At 46.8% G+C, this 18,058-nt stretch overlaps 1 protein-coding gene across 13 annotated transcripts in view; it reads right to left on the minus strand.

The window, feature by feature from the left end:
• Positions 1–18,058, minus strand: part of Carmil1 (capping protein regulator and myosin 1 linker 1) — a 271,462-nt gene that overhangs the window by 138,581 nt on the left and 114,823 nt on the right. For all 13 annotated transcript variants that reach the window (XM_040755709.1, XM_040755708.1, XM_040755707.1 and 10 more), the window contains exons 5-6: positions 16,078–16,199; positions 96–193 (exon numbers count right to left, since the gene is read on the minus strand). In XM_040755709.1, coding sequence (XP_040611643.1) covers positions 96–193; positions 16,078–16,199 — 220 coding nt within the window. The remainder of the gene's footprint in view (positions 1–95; positions 194–16,077; positions 16,200–18,058) is intronic.

Below are 18,058 nucleotides of genomic sequence, written 5' to 3' on the forward strand. Positions count from 1 at the left end.
TTGTACTCTACAGTAGCAGACCAGGAATAGACTCAGCTTCCTGGCAGGGGGACGGGCATCAAGTCCTTATGTTTTAGTTTAAAATGTATGCTCACCACAGGGGCCTGGCTCTGCCAAGGTCTGGCTGTCCCACAGGGCCTGGAGACTGGCCAGGCGCTCAGGTGGCTCCATGGAGACTTTCTTCATGATTCTCCTGAAAAGTTAACCACAACAACACATTTCAAAGCTCATGGTTTTGGAACAGTATATAGACGTTTATTTTGTACTATGCTTTATGCTTGTTTGCTTTCAACAAAGATGGGTGTTACTTCAATTCTGGTCAAAATAATTTCATTAGGTGGGCACTAGGGGAATGACAATTTATAGGAACGTATTAATATTTTGATTTGCTTCCTCTTGAAGATACAGACATTAAGAATTATTTTCCATGTTGTTTTCTAATGGGAAGTTTTTGTTCCAATACTTAGAAAATAATGCTCTAGGGGATAGGAGTAATGGGTGTGGCTCGGTTGGTAGAGTGTTTGTCTAGTATGCAAAAAGCTCTGGGTTCCATACCAAGTGCCACATAAGCCACAAGTAATTGTACACGCCTATAATACCAAACTTGAAAAGTAGAGTGAGGAGAACGTCAAAGGTATCTGTAGCTACATACTGAATTTGAGGACAGCATGGATCACATGAGACACTGTCTCAAAAAATAAGAAGTGCTATATTTAATGAATTATTATATTGTACTTCTATCAAATATATGTGACCAGCTTCTTAGAATTAAAGTACAAATTTCTAAGTCAATCCATAGTATACCCTATGCAAATGTTCATCAATAGACTGATCATCTCTGTTATAGCAGCAGGTCGGCTGGCTCTGTGCTGAGGGACTATGGGTCATCTGAGACCATGCCTGGATCCTACTCCTCAAAAGCTAATAAAGCTCCTGCCTGTTCACATAGTGGATAAAAATGAAACCCGGGGCTGTTGAGATGGTTCAGCAGCTAAGAGTTCAAATTGTTCTTGCAAAAGGCTGGAGTTCCCAGCACCCATATTGGGCATTTCACAATCACCTATAACTCCATCCAGAATATTCATCACTTTCTTCTGGTCTCTGTAGGCACTGCACACACATGCACAGACACACAAACACATAATTAACAAAAACAAAAAGTAGCCTGCCTCCCCAAACTATCATTATTCATGATACAGAAGTGATGAAATAAGGAGATTCATATCTCAAGGCTGCTGTAAAAACAGAAATGAACACATTACTTAGAACAACAATGGGCACATGGTAGGATGTCTAAAATGTTAGCTGATGTTGTGGACATGACCACATCATCATTTAGTGAGCAACTTATGAATCAATCCAAACACGGGCTAAAGACCTATATTGTTTTAGGGCCTACTTCTGAGAAGGTTGTGAACAAAATCCACAGAAAATGTACACACACACACACACACACACACACACACAATCTGGTCATTGTCGTGAGGTTGTTTTATTTTGAGGCAGAGTCTCTCTACGTGACCCTGACTGTCCTGGAACTTAGAATATTGACCAGACTGGCCTTGGACTTAGAGATCTGCCTACCTCTACCTCCTACCTTATTTAAGATTACTATTGCTGTGATGAAATGCCATGGCCAAAGCAACATGGGGAGGAAAGGATTTTTGTGGCTTATACTTCCTCATTGTAGTCCATCACTAAAGGAAATAAGGACAGGAACTCAAACCACACAGGAACCAGGAGGTAGAAGCTGAAGCAGAGGCCAAGAATTAAGAAAATGCACTACAGGCTTGCCTGCAGCCTGGTTTAAGGGAAATATTTTCTCCAATTGAGGTTCCCTCCTCTCTGATGACTCTAGCTTCAGTCAAATTGACATAAAACTAGCCAGCACACTTTCTGAGTGCTGGGATTAAAGGCATGTGTGACAGACAATGCCCAGCCACTTGTGATTTCAAATGAGACAGCTAGTTGTGGTTTAAATGAGAAATATCCCCCTGGGTTAATCCATTTAAACACACAGTTCCCAGCTAGCAGTACTTTTGGCTGGAGAAGTACACTCCTAGGGGTAGGCTTAGAGACTCTAAGGCCTTGCTCCCCCTTCCAGTTTTCTCTCTCTGCATGTGGTTAGTGATTTGATCTCTCAGCTTCCTGTCCCTACTCCCTGTTGCCACATCTCCCCTGCCATTGGGAACTCTGCCTCTGAGACCACAAGTGAGAATAAGCTCTTCCTTCTATAAACTGATTTGGGTCATGGTATTTATCACAGCAACAGAAAAGTTACTAATACATTCTCCAAGCAAGAAATCTATCAATAGGAACAGACAAGCTGGTGAGGGTGGTGCACACCTGCATTCTGCACTTGGGAGAGAAAGGCAAGTGTTGTACCCAAATTCTCAACCCCAAAATCACCAAGAGACCTGTTCCGTTGCAAGTGCAAAGAGTCTTTAATAATTTAACAAGTTAACTGCATTAACATGGGCCCTCTGTGCATTCCACATGGTGGGTGGAGTGAGATGGTCCTGGGGAAATTTCGAGGAAGGGAATTTATTGGGTAGAGCAAGGGGAGTGTCTAGGGGTCTACAACCGTCTCTGAACTGGTGCACTTTTGGGCTTAGGTGACCTGGCCTGTGTTGATTGGTCAATTGGTTGCTATGGCCTATAGACTCTCCCAGTGTGGTTGCTATGCCCTGTATACCACTGGTACCATAAAGCACATCCAGAGCTTGCCAGATAACTTATGATTGGTTCCTTACCACATGGAGGGAGGAGGTTCTTGCCACATGGGGCAGGTTCTGCAAAGTGAGAAGACAGGAAACTCAGCAACATGTGCTGAGTCAGAGGCCTACATCTTGCTGGGTCTTTTCTGCAGCCTGTCATGGCTGCTAGGGCAGGGGACTGTGTGAAGGTCTTGTCACTTCAGTAAGAGGACTGATGAAAGTGGGAGTAGAACTGGGCCTGACAGCAAGTACCAGGTCAGGCAGTACCACATGGTAACATAGTAAAACCCTGTCTTAAAGAGGAGGTGGGCAGGCAGTGTAGAAAGACATTAGCATTGTAGGGAAATGTTAATGCAAGGTGCTGGGTAAGCAGAGAAAGAGCACTGCATCTCCCTTCCAGTGGGGCGTGCAGACATCATCCTCAGTGCACACCACAGCTGAGAAATGTGTCTGGAAGGCTTTGTACAGAGTTTTAGAAGTACTCAAAAAGCTTCAGATTTTAGAATATGTGAGATATTGAATTTCCGTTAGGAATGCTCATCTTGGACATGTTTGCAAAGAGTTGAAGGAAGGCACAAAGAGAGCTTTGGATGAGCACAGTAGAAGCAGTGAGCCTGTAGGGGAGAAAAAAAGTGACTCAGATAAAGGGACAGTGTGTGCCTGTTACATAAGAAAGCTCAGGCCACCAGAGTCTATAGTTCAAACTAGACCAGACCCAGGGTGCTCAGCCCTAACCAGGGCCTGGTCTTCAGGGAGTCCTACCAGTCAAACTAAAGCAGAAGTCTGGATTTTATTGTCAGGTCAGTGAGGTGCCATAGGAGACCACGGAAGAGTAAGACAGACAGCCAAGTGCTGGGCACACTCACCTTCACAACTTCATAGGGGAGGGTGGTGGGGGTGGGAAACTTGAGAACTATGAAAGAAGGTCACAGGACCACATAGAGCTCTTGCTGAGGATGAAGACCATGACTCCCACCCTACTCCCACTCCACCTGAATGAATAGCTGGGAGTTTTCTCCTGGAACCTTCTGGGGCCCAAGTGTGTATGGAGAAAGGATCCAGGAGGGCATGTCAGAGAAACAGTGGGGACCAGGTAAAGAACACAAACAAGGCCTTCCTGGAGTGACAGGCACTGTGGACCTAGTGGTTAAGATGCAGAGAGACTGGAGGAGAGAGAAAATACCCACGCCAACATGAGGCCATCAAACTCAAGGTCATCAGCAGTATTGTACACTCAATCCCAGCACTTAGGAGGTGGAGGCAGGAGGATCAATGAATTCAAGGCCACCTTTAGGTATATGAAGCTTCTCCTCTCAGAGACAAAAAGAAATGAAAATGAAAGAAAAAAGTCCAAACCCAAGTACTTCCAAAGAAGAAAGAGTAAAAGGGCCAAAAGTTATGTCATCAGTGGGCGATGACTAAGTGACCCGTCCACAATGGGAACAGATATTCCAGATGTAGGGCAGCACCATGGAGGCAGGAGGACAGAGTCCACAGGTGGAGAGGGTGTCATCTGTAAAGGGGGGTGCTACTGGTGACTGGAAACTATGATACAACTTGAGTGTGACCTGTTGAAACAAACACATGTGTGCAAGGGCCTCATACTGGGATGCTTTGGTCACAAAGTGTTTCAGAGGCTTTGGAGATCTTGTACATGCATGGCATAAACTTGAATTCCATATGCACCATGTCCATAGCCTGAAGCTTCATGATTTACTTATGTAGGGGAGTTCTGAAGCAGTGTCTTACTATATAGCCTAGTCTGGCATGGAACTCACTACATAGCCCAGGCTGCCCTTGAGTTCTTAACAAATACCCCTGCCTCATATTTCCCAGATATTTGAATTGAAGCTTTGAGCCACCAAATGAAGAAATGAAGAAAGGTTTATGCAGTGTTTCTATATAATTTTGTGCACAGGTTTATGGTAAGGTGGGACTCGAGAGATGGTTCACTGGATAAGACTGCTTGCTGCACAAAACACAAGGACCTCGGTTCAAATCCCCAGCACCCATGAAAAGACCTGATCATAGACAGCATGTGCCTGTTTTGATTGGAAATGCTAGTGTAATGACTCTCCCTAGGTTTAATGAGAGACCCTCTCTCAAAAGGCAGAGAATGACAGAGCAGGGCACTGACATCCTCCTCTGGCCACCATCAGCACACACACACACACACACACACACACACACACACACACACATGAAATTACAGATACCATACAAAGGCACTTTTCTTGGTGAACTGTTTCAACTTGTGGTATCACATTGCCTTTCAAAAGCTTTAAATTTTGGATTTTGAGATTATAGTTGTTCAGCCTATGTGCTGGCTAGTTTTATCAACTTGACACAAACTAGAGTCATCCAAAAGGAAGCAATCACAACTGAGAAAATATCTCAAGATCGGGTATAGGCAAGACTGTAGTGCATTTTCTTAGTGATTAATATGGGAGGGCCCTGTCCATTGTGGACTGGGCCATCCCTGGGCTGGTGGTCCTGGGTTCTATATAAAAACAGACTGAACAAGCCATGAGAAGCAAACCAGTAAGCAGCACTCCTCCATGACTTCTGCATCAGCTCCTGTCCCTAGGTTCCTGCTCTGTTTGAGTTCCTGCCCCGACTTCCTTCAATGATGAACAATGATGTGGAAGTGTAAGCCAAATAAACCTTTTCCTCCCCAGCTTTGCTTTTTGGACATAGCGTTTCATCACAGCAATAGAAACTCTAACTAAGACAACCCTTATGTCAAAATGGACACAACTTAATCTCTTTAATGGGTGCTTTTTCGCTTAAGTTTTGCTTGGTCTTGGCTCTTTGTAGCCCAGGCTAGCTTTGAACTCTCAGTCACCCTTCTGCTACAGTTTTCAAAGTTTGGACTACAATTATGCATGACTAAACACTTCTCTTTAGGCATTTTTTTACATTTATTTATGTGTGTGTGCATGTGTATATGTACATGTGCCACAACCCAAGTGTGGAGGTCAAAGGACAACTTGAGACAGTCAGTTCTCTCCTTCCAACATGTGAGGTCCAGTGATTGAATTCAAGGCCATAGTCTTGGCAGCAAGCACCTTTATCCACGGGCCTCCTGACTGGCCCTCTTTGGGGACTTAAAGGGAATTCATCTCTATGAAGACCTCTCAGTCATCTTCAAACATTTCAACTAATTTCCTTACACTCAAAGAAAATCATTCCAGCTACATTCATTTTTCTGATGGATGGATTCCAGATAGAATCTGCTGGAACCTCCTCACTTCCTGGGCAATCTGTTCTACTCTGACAGATGACTACAAAACATAAAATATAATCAGACTGCTGCCACTCCATAGCATGGAGTAAGGTGAAATCAGGTAGACTCAACTGCTGTCTAAGCTCTTCAAGTCTCACATAAACATCCCAGATCTGCAGGTACAGCATGGTTTCTCTTTATTTTACACAAGCATACTTATACTAAGTACTATTATTCCACAGATCTTTAATTTGGGGGTGTCTTTTTCTTTTTTCTTTTTTAAAAGGCAGTCACAAGTAAATGATGTAACAGAATTCAGCGATTTGGAAAATTTCATTTTGGTCTGATACCATCATTCTAGCACATCTTTATTTCCTGGCTATGTTAAAACTGGGAAGCCAGAAGTCACCCGAAGGAATAGCAGAGCCTCCAGAAGCAGCTCCAAGCTCTTGGGCAGCAGAATTAGATCAACTTTGACATACTGAGCAGGATGTTTCTCTGACTTTATCCGGGATCACACTTCTCTTTAAAATTCTTGTTCTGAGCCCAGTACAAGAGGCAGGTTCAAGGTTCAAGGCCAGCCTGGTCTACAGAGCAAGTACCATAACAAACCCTTCTCCAAAAACAAAAATAAATATTCTTGTGTTGTCTCCATAGAACTGCAGGGCATGCTTTCTCAATGACAGATGGGACAGGAATTGGAGGCAAAGGCAGGTAAAAAGTAACACAGAAATCAATGGCCAGATGCTAGTAAAAATGAATTTAATGATGGCTACTGTGATTTGCTATAAGTGTGCATCCCAAGCTTATGTCTCGAGTATGGCATGCTGGGGTGGTGAGACCTTTAAGGAGTGGGGCTCGGTAGAAGGCAATGAGGCCATAGAGAAAAAATAAACTCTAAGACAAGATTAATGTTGGTGTCAGTCACTTGCTTTACTCCAGACAGGATCGACTAAAGCAAAGCCACCCCATCTGCTTGGCCCCTTCGGCATGAGGCTGCCTCTATTTCTGGTTTTGTTTGTTTGTTGTCCTTTTGTTTTTCCCATGAGTGTTATGACAAAGGGCATGGGGAACCTTGGCAGATTCCATGGCAGCCGAGGATGACCAAGGTGGAGGGATAAACATGCCAGGCAGACAGAGCTTAAGGAAGAAGTTTATTAGAAGTGTGGGGGGGGGGGGTAAAGAGACAGTAAGTAGGCAGGGGTCTTTGTTTTAAAGGGGTCCTCTTCACCTGCATGCTGACCAGGGTACTGCCTGAGTGCATTCTGCCAGGGCCTGAATCCTTACAATGGGAACATACATCCTCACCAGAGGTCTGAGAGATAAAGACACTCAATCTTAAAATTTTAGCCTCCAAAAGTATGAGCTAAACAACCTCTTTTCTTTGTAAAGTGCCTAGCCAAAGGTGCTTTGTTATAACAGAAAACTGATTGCACCAATAACACTCTAAGAATACAGAAAGAAAAAAATAAAACAAAATAAGATTTGGAAAGCAGAGGCTTCTACTTCAAAAGCAGCACAGAACTCCCATACCCAGGGGGAAGGAGATGAGTAGGAGAGAAGAGGCAGTTGGTACAGAAGTCTCCCTGTGCGCAGCTCAGCACAAGCATCCATCTGGCCTCTTCCACGAACTCCACTTTCAACAGTTCTCACCTTCCTTTTTTGCTGAGATGTCAGGAGGCAAAGGAACCTTGCAAAACATGTGCATGCATTTCCATAAGAGATAAAGAGCCAAGCTTTCAGAATAGTGGGAGGGCTGCTTCTGCTCTAGCCCTGAGCATGTGAGAGGAAAATCCTGTGACATGTTTTCTGCCTTCAGCTAAATGACAGCACAGAATAGTAATGTGCATCCTAGCTCACACACAAGCAAACAGAAACTTGAGCCAGACACAGCATGTGTTGTGAGAGCAGGTATGATAGGGCCCTAGACGTCTCACTAGCTCTAGAGATGACTCAATGGTAGTTTGGACATGTTTAATTTACATGAACTCAAAAAGATTGCTGCATGAGGCAAAAAGACAAAAAGAAAACACCTCCAGTGAGCATACCAGCTCTTCATGCATGTCTCACAGAAAGCTGCTGGAATGAAAATACTTCTGAATTATTTGAATCCATGGAGAATAAGTGAGTTAAAAATCCAGCCCAGTGTACATCCAAAGCAGTGAGTGTCCTCAACAGTCACCATTTAAGCATCTCTTATAACATTTATTTATTTAGTGTGGAGGTGGTGGTGGTAGTGGTGTGTGTTGTGGAATAATCTTTTAGTATACAATCAGTATACCTTCTGATTGGTTTAATAACGAGCTAAATGGCCAATAGCTAGGCAGAAGGTATAGGCAAGGACTTCCAGGCACAGAGAGGGCTCTGGGAAGAACAGAAGTGGAGAAGTCAGCCAGACATGGTCGGACATACAGGAAGAGATAAAGGTAAAAGCCACATTGTAGAACGTAGATTAATAAGAATATGGGTTAATTTAAGTTATAAGAGTTAGTTAGGAACACGCCTAGGCTATCGGCCAATCTTTCATAATTAATAAGTCTCTGTTTCATTATTTGGGAGCTGGCTGGGTGGGACATAGAAAGAAGCATGTGCACACGAGTGTGTGTGTGTGTGTGTGTGTGTGTGTCTGTCTGTCTGTCTGTATGTTAGAGAACACGGCCCTGTACCACATAAGCATGTAGAGATCAGGGGTTAATTTGTGGGAGTCAGTTCTCTCCTTCTACCATGTGGGACTGAAAATGAACCGCCATCAACATTCCTAGCAGCAAGTGCTTTACCTGCTGAGCTATCTCATCAGCCCAGTCCATGTTTCAATGATGTTATCCTAACATGACATGCTACCTGTTGCTTTAGAAAGTGAGAGGAATCTCAGAGTGGTAAAGCACTTTCCTTCCCATATAAATTCCTCTTGTACCATTTTTCTTCAAAGTAACTGCATTTTCCATACTTCCATCAATGTTCGTCTTCATAGAGAAATTTACAGTATCAGTTTGTTTCATAGTAAAGAACACTGTTGTAATACACCAACCTTAGCAGCCAATCCTCAAACGTATCACTCATGAAAGGATCATGAAGCATGTCAAAACCATATTACACAGTCACTACCCTGATATTACTTTGTATGCTAATATAGAGGAATACTATGATTATTATTTATTAATTCAGATATTTCAGATTTGACAACTATAGTTATATCTGTATACAGTCAAAAAGATATATAAGTGGGTTTTTTGTCTGTTGTTTGTTTCTTGGGACAAGTATTGCTGCTATGTCAGGCTGGCCTTAAATCTTGAAACCCTACCTCAAACTGCAGAGAGCTGTGACTACCCCAAGCTTGAGACGAGCCTGAGCTACAGTGTTTCTGGTGGTTGTCAGAGGGAGTGCCTCTTATGTGTCAGGGACCAGGGATTGAAGAAGAGTAAAATACATGTTGACTACCAGAGAGACAGGTGTGGGCAGCAATGGCCTGTAATCTATTTCTCTGGCCTTCTCGGGACATCTATGTATTTATTACAGCTCTCTCAGATACCTGATCACATGCTACAAAATCACACATTCCCATTCTCTCTTATTGCTTCCACTCACTCATTTCCTCACTGTGATTTAATACCACCCATTCTCAACACTGACAAACATCCTCTAGAATCCCTCAGAGCACTCAAGCCACCCCCTGCTTAGCAGTTCTCCAAAGGAAAACTTCCCTACGAACTTATCCACACTCTCACTCCTGAGTCATCTGGACAGTGCATGTGAGCCTGTGGAGGCAGTTTCAGAGTCAAACATAACAGAACTAGTCAGGGAAAGACCCTTCCTAAGGAGGGAAGCGTCAGCACCTGCTGTATTCTGAAATAGGCTGATCATGTGCTAGGAAAGCAATTCTCTTCTGGGCCGTGAGATACAATTTGAGTGTTATCAGGGAGCTCCTCATCAGACAGTTCTGCAAGACACGGATACTGCTTGAATTTTACAAAGATAGTTGCTGTCAGTATGGGGGGCTGGTTGCACAGAAAAGCAGAGGTCAAGAGAGACGAGTTACAGAGATGCTTCGGCAGAGAAAGCGACACAGTCTGAACTGAGTGAAGCAAGGGAAACAAAAAGAAAAAGAATGCAGCCAAGACTCACTGAAATAACATCAAGAACCCGGCAATTAACCCATGGCTTCCTTCTTATAAGACCATGAACAACAAAGCCAATCCTTGGGCAATTCAGGTGACTTTCACAGGGTAAGATAAACAGTTCTGGGGCAGACTGAGTTTATGCAGCTTGAGACTAGCCCTCTGGAGATGCCTACCAGAAAGAATAGAGGGGAGAATGCAGGGCACAAACCAGGGAATGCAAATGTTTTATCAAAGCTACCTAGCTACAAATGGCATTACGCAAAATAAACTGAAAACATTATTCTGTGTTCTCTGGAAGGAAACAAAAGTAAAGATAGATCCAAACCCAAAATTAAACTGGTAACATCTCTGATAGTAGAAAAAGAGGTGACTGCCACAAGTTGTCCTCTGATCTCTATACACACGTTGTGGCACACATGATCACACACATATAAATAAATAAGTAAATGAGCCGGGCAGTGGTGGTACATACATACACACCTTTAATCCCAGCACTTGGAAGAAAGAGGCAGGTCAATTTCTGTTAATTCTGAGGCCACCATGCTCTACAGAGGGAATTCCAGGATAGGAGCCAAAACTATACAGAGAAACCCTGTCTCAAAAAAACAAAACAAACAAACAAAAAAGTAAATAAATGGATTTTAAATCAGGCTGGTAGGTAGACAAGTAGGTAGCAAGCAGAGTGGTTGGGTAACACCTAGGAGGCCTGAGTTCGAACACCAGCAGCACTACTGAAACATTTTATTTTAGTTTTAAATGCTTTTTGATAAACCTCTGTTCCTTTCTGAGAAGCTCACACCCACACTCTTGGGTGAATGTACATTTGATCTTGGGTGTGGGCAAGGGTAGGGTTTCTCTGTGTTTGGAGACTTCCTGCAACATTTGGTCTTTTTAATTGACCTTTCAATTTTTATTTAAAGCCCAACTTTGATTCAGACTAGTCCTGAAATTCGTTTCTGTGTCAAGGGACCCAATCCTGAGCTTGTCTGAGTTAAGGACTCTAAAAGATTAAGAGGACTGCTCACTGCTGAGGGTGACAGGGTAGAGCTGTCCCCGTGCCCCTTCACTGCTAAAAATAAAGGAAAGTTTCAGCTATTGGGAATTCATGTTTTCTCCACATGGTTAGTTAGTTCTCTGATGTTGTTGGGTAGCAGGAGTCCCCAATATTACAGCAGGAAGAGAAGAAACCACACCAACAAATCCCAGGCACAAACAGAGATTTGACAGCCTGCGACACTGGTGATAGTAAAGACCCAGTGATGTTCTATTGGAGTTAACCACTAGGTAAAGATCATGACAGCAGCCCCTTGTGCAATCATGACGGCAACACTGCCATAGCCACTAGACACTATTTCAAACTTCTAGGCACGACAATCCTGTGACACCCTTTCTTTGTACTTGCTACCCCACAACTTCTGTGAAAGAAAGGAGCCACACCTGGCTGGGAACTCTTGACAGGTTTAGGTCTCCCTCTTTCCTCCAGGATTCACAGCTCTTCCCTAATTGGCCCCATTCTCTCTCTCTCTCTCTCTCTCTCTCTCTCTCTCTCTCTCTCTCTCTCTCTCTCTCTCTCTCTCTCTCTCTCTCTCTCTCTAGCTCACATTGAGGGGGCAGAAATATATGCACATACCTGGGTTTATGGTTTATGTAACAGGGTTAAACTTTACATAGGACAGTGGTTCTCAACCTTTCTAATGCTGAGACACTTTAATACAGTCCCTCATGTTGTGGTGACCCCTGACCATAAAATCATTTCCTTGCTACTGTTATGAATTGCAAATTTCCGATAGGAAGGATAGCTGATATGTCCCACAGGTTGAGAACCACTGGCACAGCTCCGTGAAGGAAAGGAAGACTGTTTCAGCCTTCAAGACCTGCTGGGGACAGACTCCCTGCCCCTTGCGCTACCACTGCTTCAGCCTCCCAGACCTGCAGCTGCAGGCAGTGCCTGGTTCCTACCTCAACCTCTATCTTGACTAGAGACAGTGACTGATTCCTGACTCAGTTTCCAAGATTAAGCTTGTGGCCACAGGCAGGAATTTGTTTCTGCTGGGTATCTACTGTTTCAGGCCCTCTGAGACCTGCTGCTCCAGGCCCCAGGCCACAGCCAGCCTGTGAGAGCTCTAACTCTCCTAAGACTTTCCTCAAGTCCTGGTTTGCATCCTGTTGCAAAGCAAGAATTGCAGTCTCTCACTGTTGCATGGAGGTGGCATTCTTGCATGGCAACTGGTTTTCCTATCCAGTTAACAAAGCAATTAATAAAGTCCTACTCTGGTCTCCTTTCACTGCCGGCTCACTTTGTCCTTGGACAGGGCAAGGTAAGAACCTGGACGGAAGAGAAGAGAACCAACTGTCTTTAAGGGTGACCGGAAACCACTCTAGAGGAAGTTTTCCTTCCGAGATTTTCCCCACCACTGCTGTGACTCACCCCTCACCTCCCAGCCTACCCTGCAGTCATGTGCTTCTTGGAGCATCAGCAAGTGCTTTCCTTAAAAACACTCAAGACTTGACATACTACAGTCAGGGGGCAGGGAACAACCCCAGCTTCCCGTCCCCTATTCCACCATGAGACCAGGCACACACTGTTATCTCAGTAACCAGCTATCCTGAGTGTGCTCACTTAGCATGTCTGTGATGGGAATAAAAGAACCTAGCAAAGCCAAGCAGGTCCACTCAGCATAAAGCAAATGAAATAGTCCCTAATCTCCATGCCCTCTTTAGCCCTTTGCTGTGAAGATAAAAAGATTTGTTTTCCTAAGGCAGGCCCGCCTTCCTTCATGTTCCAAAAAGGGCAAGAGTCCTCAAGAATTCCCCTTACCACCCGGAACGACCCACCACAAATCCCCATACATATGCATGAGGCGGTAGCCTCTCCAGCACCCCTCAGCATGTTCAGTGGGCAATGGGAAAGGATTTCCCACAAAAGGTGGAACACATCCTCCTGTGTTAGTGTTACTCTTAGAGTTTCCTGGCAGAACCTTCTGTGTACATTATAAACCTCAGCCAATCTACCCCTCATTCCAACACCCCGCCCCCCAATGTAGACTGCTAGCTAAACAACTATCCTAAACCAAATGTGGTGACGAACACCTATAATCACCTGCAGGCTAATGCAGAAGGATGGCTGAAAGTCCTGGACTAGCCTTGGGCTGCATAGTAAAACCGCCCCCTACCCGCTTCCCATTCTCCCTGACCCAGAAAAGAAGAAAAGCTTGTAAGAAAAGGAAGATGACGTAGTAAGGGAGGAGGAAAGAGAGGAGATGGGGGGTGGGGGGCACTGGAGGAAGAGGTGGGGTGGGTAGGGTAGTAATAGAGGGAGAAGTGATGGAGGAGGCAGTTGTGGTACTTGGGGTGGGGATGGGGTGGTAGTGGCGGAGGAGGTGGTGGCAGAGGTAACAGAGGAGGAGATGGTTTTGGTAGTGGTAGTGGGGGTGATGAAGAGGCGATGGTGGTGGAGATGGAAGTGGTGGAGGAGGAGGTGGAGGAGGAGGAGGAGGTGGAGGTGGAGGAGGTGGAGGTGGAGGAGGAGGAGGTGGAGGTGGAGGAGGAGGAGGTGGAGGAGGTGGAGGTGGAGATGGTGGAGGTGGAGATGGAGGAGGTGGAGGTGGAGGAGGTGGAGGTGGAAGAGGTGGAGGAGGTGGAGGAGGAGGTGGAGATGGAGGAGGTGGAGGTGGAGGAGGTGGAGGTGGAGGTGGAGATGGAGGAGGAGGAGGTGGAGGTGGAGGAGGTGGAGGTGGAGGTGGAGGAGGTGGAGGTGGAGGTGGAGGAGGAGGAGGTGGAGATGGAGGAGGTGGAGGAGGTGGAGGTGGAGATGGAGGAGGTGGAGGAGGTGGAGGTGGAGGAGGAGATGGAGGAGATGGAGGAGGTGGAGGTGGAGGAGGTGGAGGAGGAGATGGAGGAGGTGGAGGTGGAGGAGGTGGAGGTGGAGATGGAGGAGGAGGTGGAGGTGGAGGAGGTGGAGGTGGAGGAGGAGGAGGTGGAGGTGGAGGAGGTGGAGGAGGTGGAGGAGGAGGAGGTGGAGATGGAGGAGGTGGAGGTGGAGGAGGTGGAGGAGGAGGTGGAGATGGAGGAGGAGGAGGAGGTGGAGGTGGAGATGGAGGAGGTGGAGGTGGAGGAGGTGGAGGAGGTGGAGGTGGAGGTGGAGGAGGTGGAGGAGGAGGTAGAGATGGAGGAGGTGGAGGTGGAGGAGGTGGAGGAGGAGGTGGAGATGGAGGAGGAGGAGGTGGAGGTGGAGGAGGTGGAGGTGGAGGAGGAGGAGGTGGAGATGGAGGAGGTGGAGGAGGTGGAGGTGGAGATGGAGGAGGTGGAGGAGGTGGAGGAGGTGGAGGAGGAGGATGGAGGAGGTGGAGGTGGAGGAGGTGGAGGAGGAGGTGGAGATGGAGGAGGAGGTGGAGGTGGAGGAGGTGGAGGTGGAGGAGGTGGAGGGAGGTGGAGGAGGAGGTGGAGATGGAGGAGGTGGAGGTGGAGGAGGAGATGGAGGAGGTGGAGGTGGAGGAGGAGATGGAGGTGGAGGTGGAGGAGGTGGAGGAGGATGGAGGATGGAGGTGGAGATGGAGGAGGTGGAGGTGGAGGAGGTGGAGGAGGAGGTGGAGGATGGAGGATGGAGGAGGTGGAGGTGGAGGAGGTGGAGGAGGAGGTGGAGATGGAGGAGGAGGTGGAGGTGGAGGAGGTGGAGGTAGGAGGAGGTGGAGATGGAGGAGGTGGAGGAGGTGGAGGTGGAGGAGGTGGAGGAGGTGGAGGTGGAGGATGGAGGAGTGGAGGAGGTGGAGGAGGAGGTGGAGGTGAGAGGAGGTGGAGGAGGTGGAGGAGGAGGAGGTGGAGGAGGTGGAGGTGGAGATGGAGGAGGTGGAGGAGGTGGAGGTGGAGGAGGTGGAGGAGGAGATGGAGGAGGTGGAGGTGGAGGAGGTGGAGGAGGTGGAGGAGGAGGTGGAGATGGAGGAGGTGGAGGTGGAGGAGGTGGAGGAGGAGGTGGAGATGGAGGAGGAGGATGGAGGTGGAGGTGGAGGAGGTGGAGGTGGAGGTGGAGGATGGAGGAGGTGGAGATGGAGGAGGTGGAGGAGGTGGAGGTGGAGGATGGAGGATGGAGGAGGTGGAGGTGGAGGATGGATGGAGGTGGAGGAGGTGGAGATGGAGGATGGATGGAGGAGGTGGAGATGGAGGAGGTGGAGGATGGATGGAGGTGGAGGTGGAGGAGGATGGAGATGGAGGAGGTGGAGGAGGTGGAGGTGGAGGATGGAGGTGGAGGAGATGGAGGAGGTGGAGGTGGAGGAGGTGGAGGTGGTGGTGGAGGTGGAGATGGAGGAGGTGGAGGTGGAGGAGGTGGAGGTGGAGGAGGTGGAGGTGGAGGAGGTGGAGATGGAGGTGGAGGATGGATGGAGGATGGAGATGGAGGAGGTGGAGGAGGTGGAGGTGGAGGAGTGGAGGTGGAGGAGAGTGGAGGAGGTGGAGGAGGTGGAGGTGGAGGAGGTGGAGGTGGAGGAGGTGGAGATGGAGGAGGTGGAGGTGGAGGTGGAGAGTGGAGGAGGTGGAGGAGGTGGAGGTGGAGGAGGTGGAGGTGGAGGTGGAGGTGGAGGTGGAGGAGGTGGTGGAGGTGGAGGTGGAGGAGGAGGTGGAGGTGGAGGAGGTGGAGGTGGAGGAGGTGGAGATGGAGGAGGAGGAGGTGGAGGTGGAGGAGGAGGTGGAGGAGGTGGAGCAGGTGGAAGTGGAGGAGGAGGTGGAGGTGGAGGAGGAGGAGGTGGAGGTGGAGGTGGAGGTGGAGATGGAGGAGGTGGAGGTGGAGGTGGAGGAGGTGGAGGTGGTGGAGGAGGTGGAGGAGGTGGAGGAGAAGGTGGAGGTGGAGGAGGAGGTAGAGGTGGAAATGGAGGAGGAGGAGGTGGAGGTGGTGGTGGAGATGGTAGAGGTGGAGGTGGTGGTGGTCTAAGTGGTCTGAGAAAAGAAGAGGTAAAGGGACAAAGGCAAGAGGAAAATATTTTCACACTGACGAAGAGCAAAACCTTTGCTCTCTGGCAGGACTTACAGTGGAGAGAGGCCTGGAAATATCTTCCGCAGGCAGGTGCCTACGTGAGCCAGCACATCGCTCACATCCTCAGGTGACGCCATCTTCATGGACATGCTACACTTCTCAGTTTCCACAACCATCTGTAAGAACAAGGAGCACACTTAACAAGGAGCCCAATTTCTTCCCTCTTTAATAAGGTTTAAAGTGGCCAGGTGGTGGTGGGGCACGCCTTCAATCCCAGCACTTGGGAGACAAAGGCAGGTGGATCTCTGAGAGTTCAAAGGCAGCCTGGTCTACAGAGCGAGCTTCAGGATTGACTCCATAGCTACTGAGAAAGAAATCCTAACTCAACCTCCACCCCTGAAAGGTTATAAAGTGATGTATGTAAGTAAGAAGCATTTCGACAGGTGGAAATAGAAGCTGTTACAACAACAATGTAAGTCACTATGGAGGGTTCTCAGAAACTAAAACCATACCATCATCTGACACAGTTGTATCACTCTTGTAAATACACCTAAAAGAATCTAGATCAGCATACCATACACTTTGCACATTCATGTTTATTGCTGGGATATTCACAACAACCAGGAAATAAAATTAACCTACATACAATTATCAAGTTGACACAGCCTCAAATCCCTGGGGAAGAGAGCTGTAACAAGGATTTGTGTGGATCAGATTGGGCTTTGGCAGCGTCTGTAGTGGACTGTCTTGATTGTTAACTGCTGTGAAAGAAGGCAGCCTACTATGAGTGGCCTACTATGAGTGGTCCCATTCCCTAGGCAGGGATTCCTGAACAATGTAAGAACAGAGAAACAGAGCTGAGTATAAATAAGCAGGGATCCATTTGTTCATTCTCTGCTCTTCTCTATGGATGTGATCAGAGGACTGAGTCAGGATCCCAGGGTCCGAACTGATTGGAATAGACCTCCCTGGTGACAACCACATCCCTCACATCCCAGTCTGATCCTGTCCTGAGAAACGTGGGCCTAAGCTTGTGGTAGCTCTGCTCTTGGGGTTGACTTCATTCATTTGTCGCTTCTTTTTCTTTGTTTTGAAAGTGTTTTTAAGATAAGAAATCTTATAAAATGCCCAAATACAAGTTAATAATCTTTTTTACTAAGAGGAAAGGGAAATTCAAGTTATTATTAAAAGGGCAGCCTGTCTAAGCAGAGGGAACCCTGAAAGGGAAAACCCTGAAACAGCAGGGTGACAAAATCTGCTAGGCTTAAGAGTGGGCTGGGGACCCCAGATAAAGCTGAGATGTTTTCCTCAACTTGTCCTGAAAATGAGTTAAAATCCACCTGAATGCTGATGTTGGAGTATTTCACAAGAAACAGTCACGAGTCACTTTCCAAAAAGATGACATTATCTTAACCCTCAAAGTCAGTGGTTCCCAACCTGTTGAGTTACGACCCCCCAAGGGGTCAATATCAATATTGATAATAACTCCAAATACTAGATATTTACAATAAAATTAATAACAGTAATAAAACTACAGTTATGAAGTAGCAAGGAACTAATTTTATGGTGGGGGTTGGGGGGCACCACAACACAAGAAAGGTTTAGTACCACTGCTCTAAGTAGCCATGAACAATGATGTCCTTTGGGACCGTTGCAGTATCTAAACATCCTCAGCATTTGTTCCCTGTTGTCACTTAAATATGTGTATAAAAAGGAATCCGGATTCCATGTTCAATTAGCTAGGGAGAGTAACAAAGAAATGCTCACAGTTCATTTTGGATTTCCAGAAAATTAGCCAATCTGAAAATAAGAAATTTCTGGGACTGGTGAGATGGCTCAGCAGTTAAGAGCACTAGCTGCTCTTCCAGAGGACCTGAGTTCAATTCCCAGCAACCACATGATGGCTCAAAACCATTCATAATGAGATCTGGTGTCCTCTTCTGACTGCAGTCATACATGCAGGCAGAACACTGCACACATAATAAATAAATCTTAAACAAAAAGAAAGAAAATAAGAAATTTCTGCAGCAATGCA

This window comes from Mesocricetus auratus, unplaced genomic scaffold, assembly GCF_017639785.1.
Source record: "Mesocricetus auratus isolate SY011 unplaced genomic scaffold, BCM_Maur_2.0 Super-Scaffold_100013, whole genome shotgun sequence".
Lineage (NCBI taxonomy): Eukaryota > Metazoa > Chordata > Mammalia > Rodentia > Cricetidae > Mesocricetus > Mesocricetus auratus.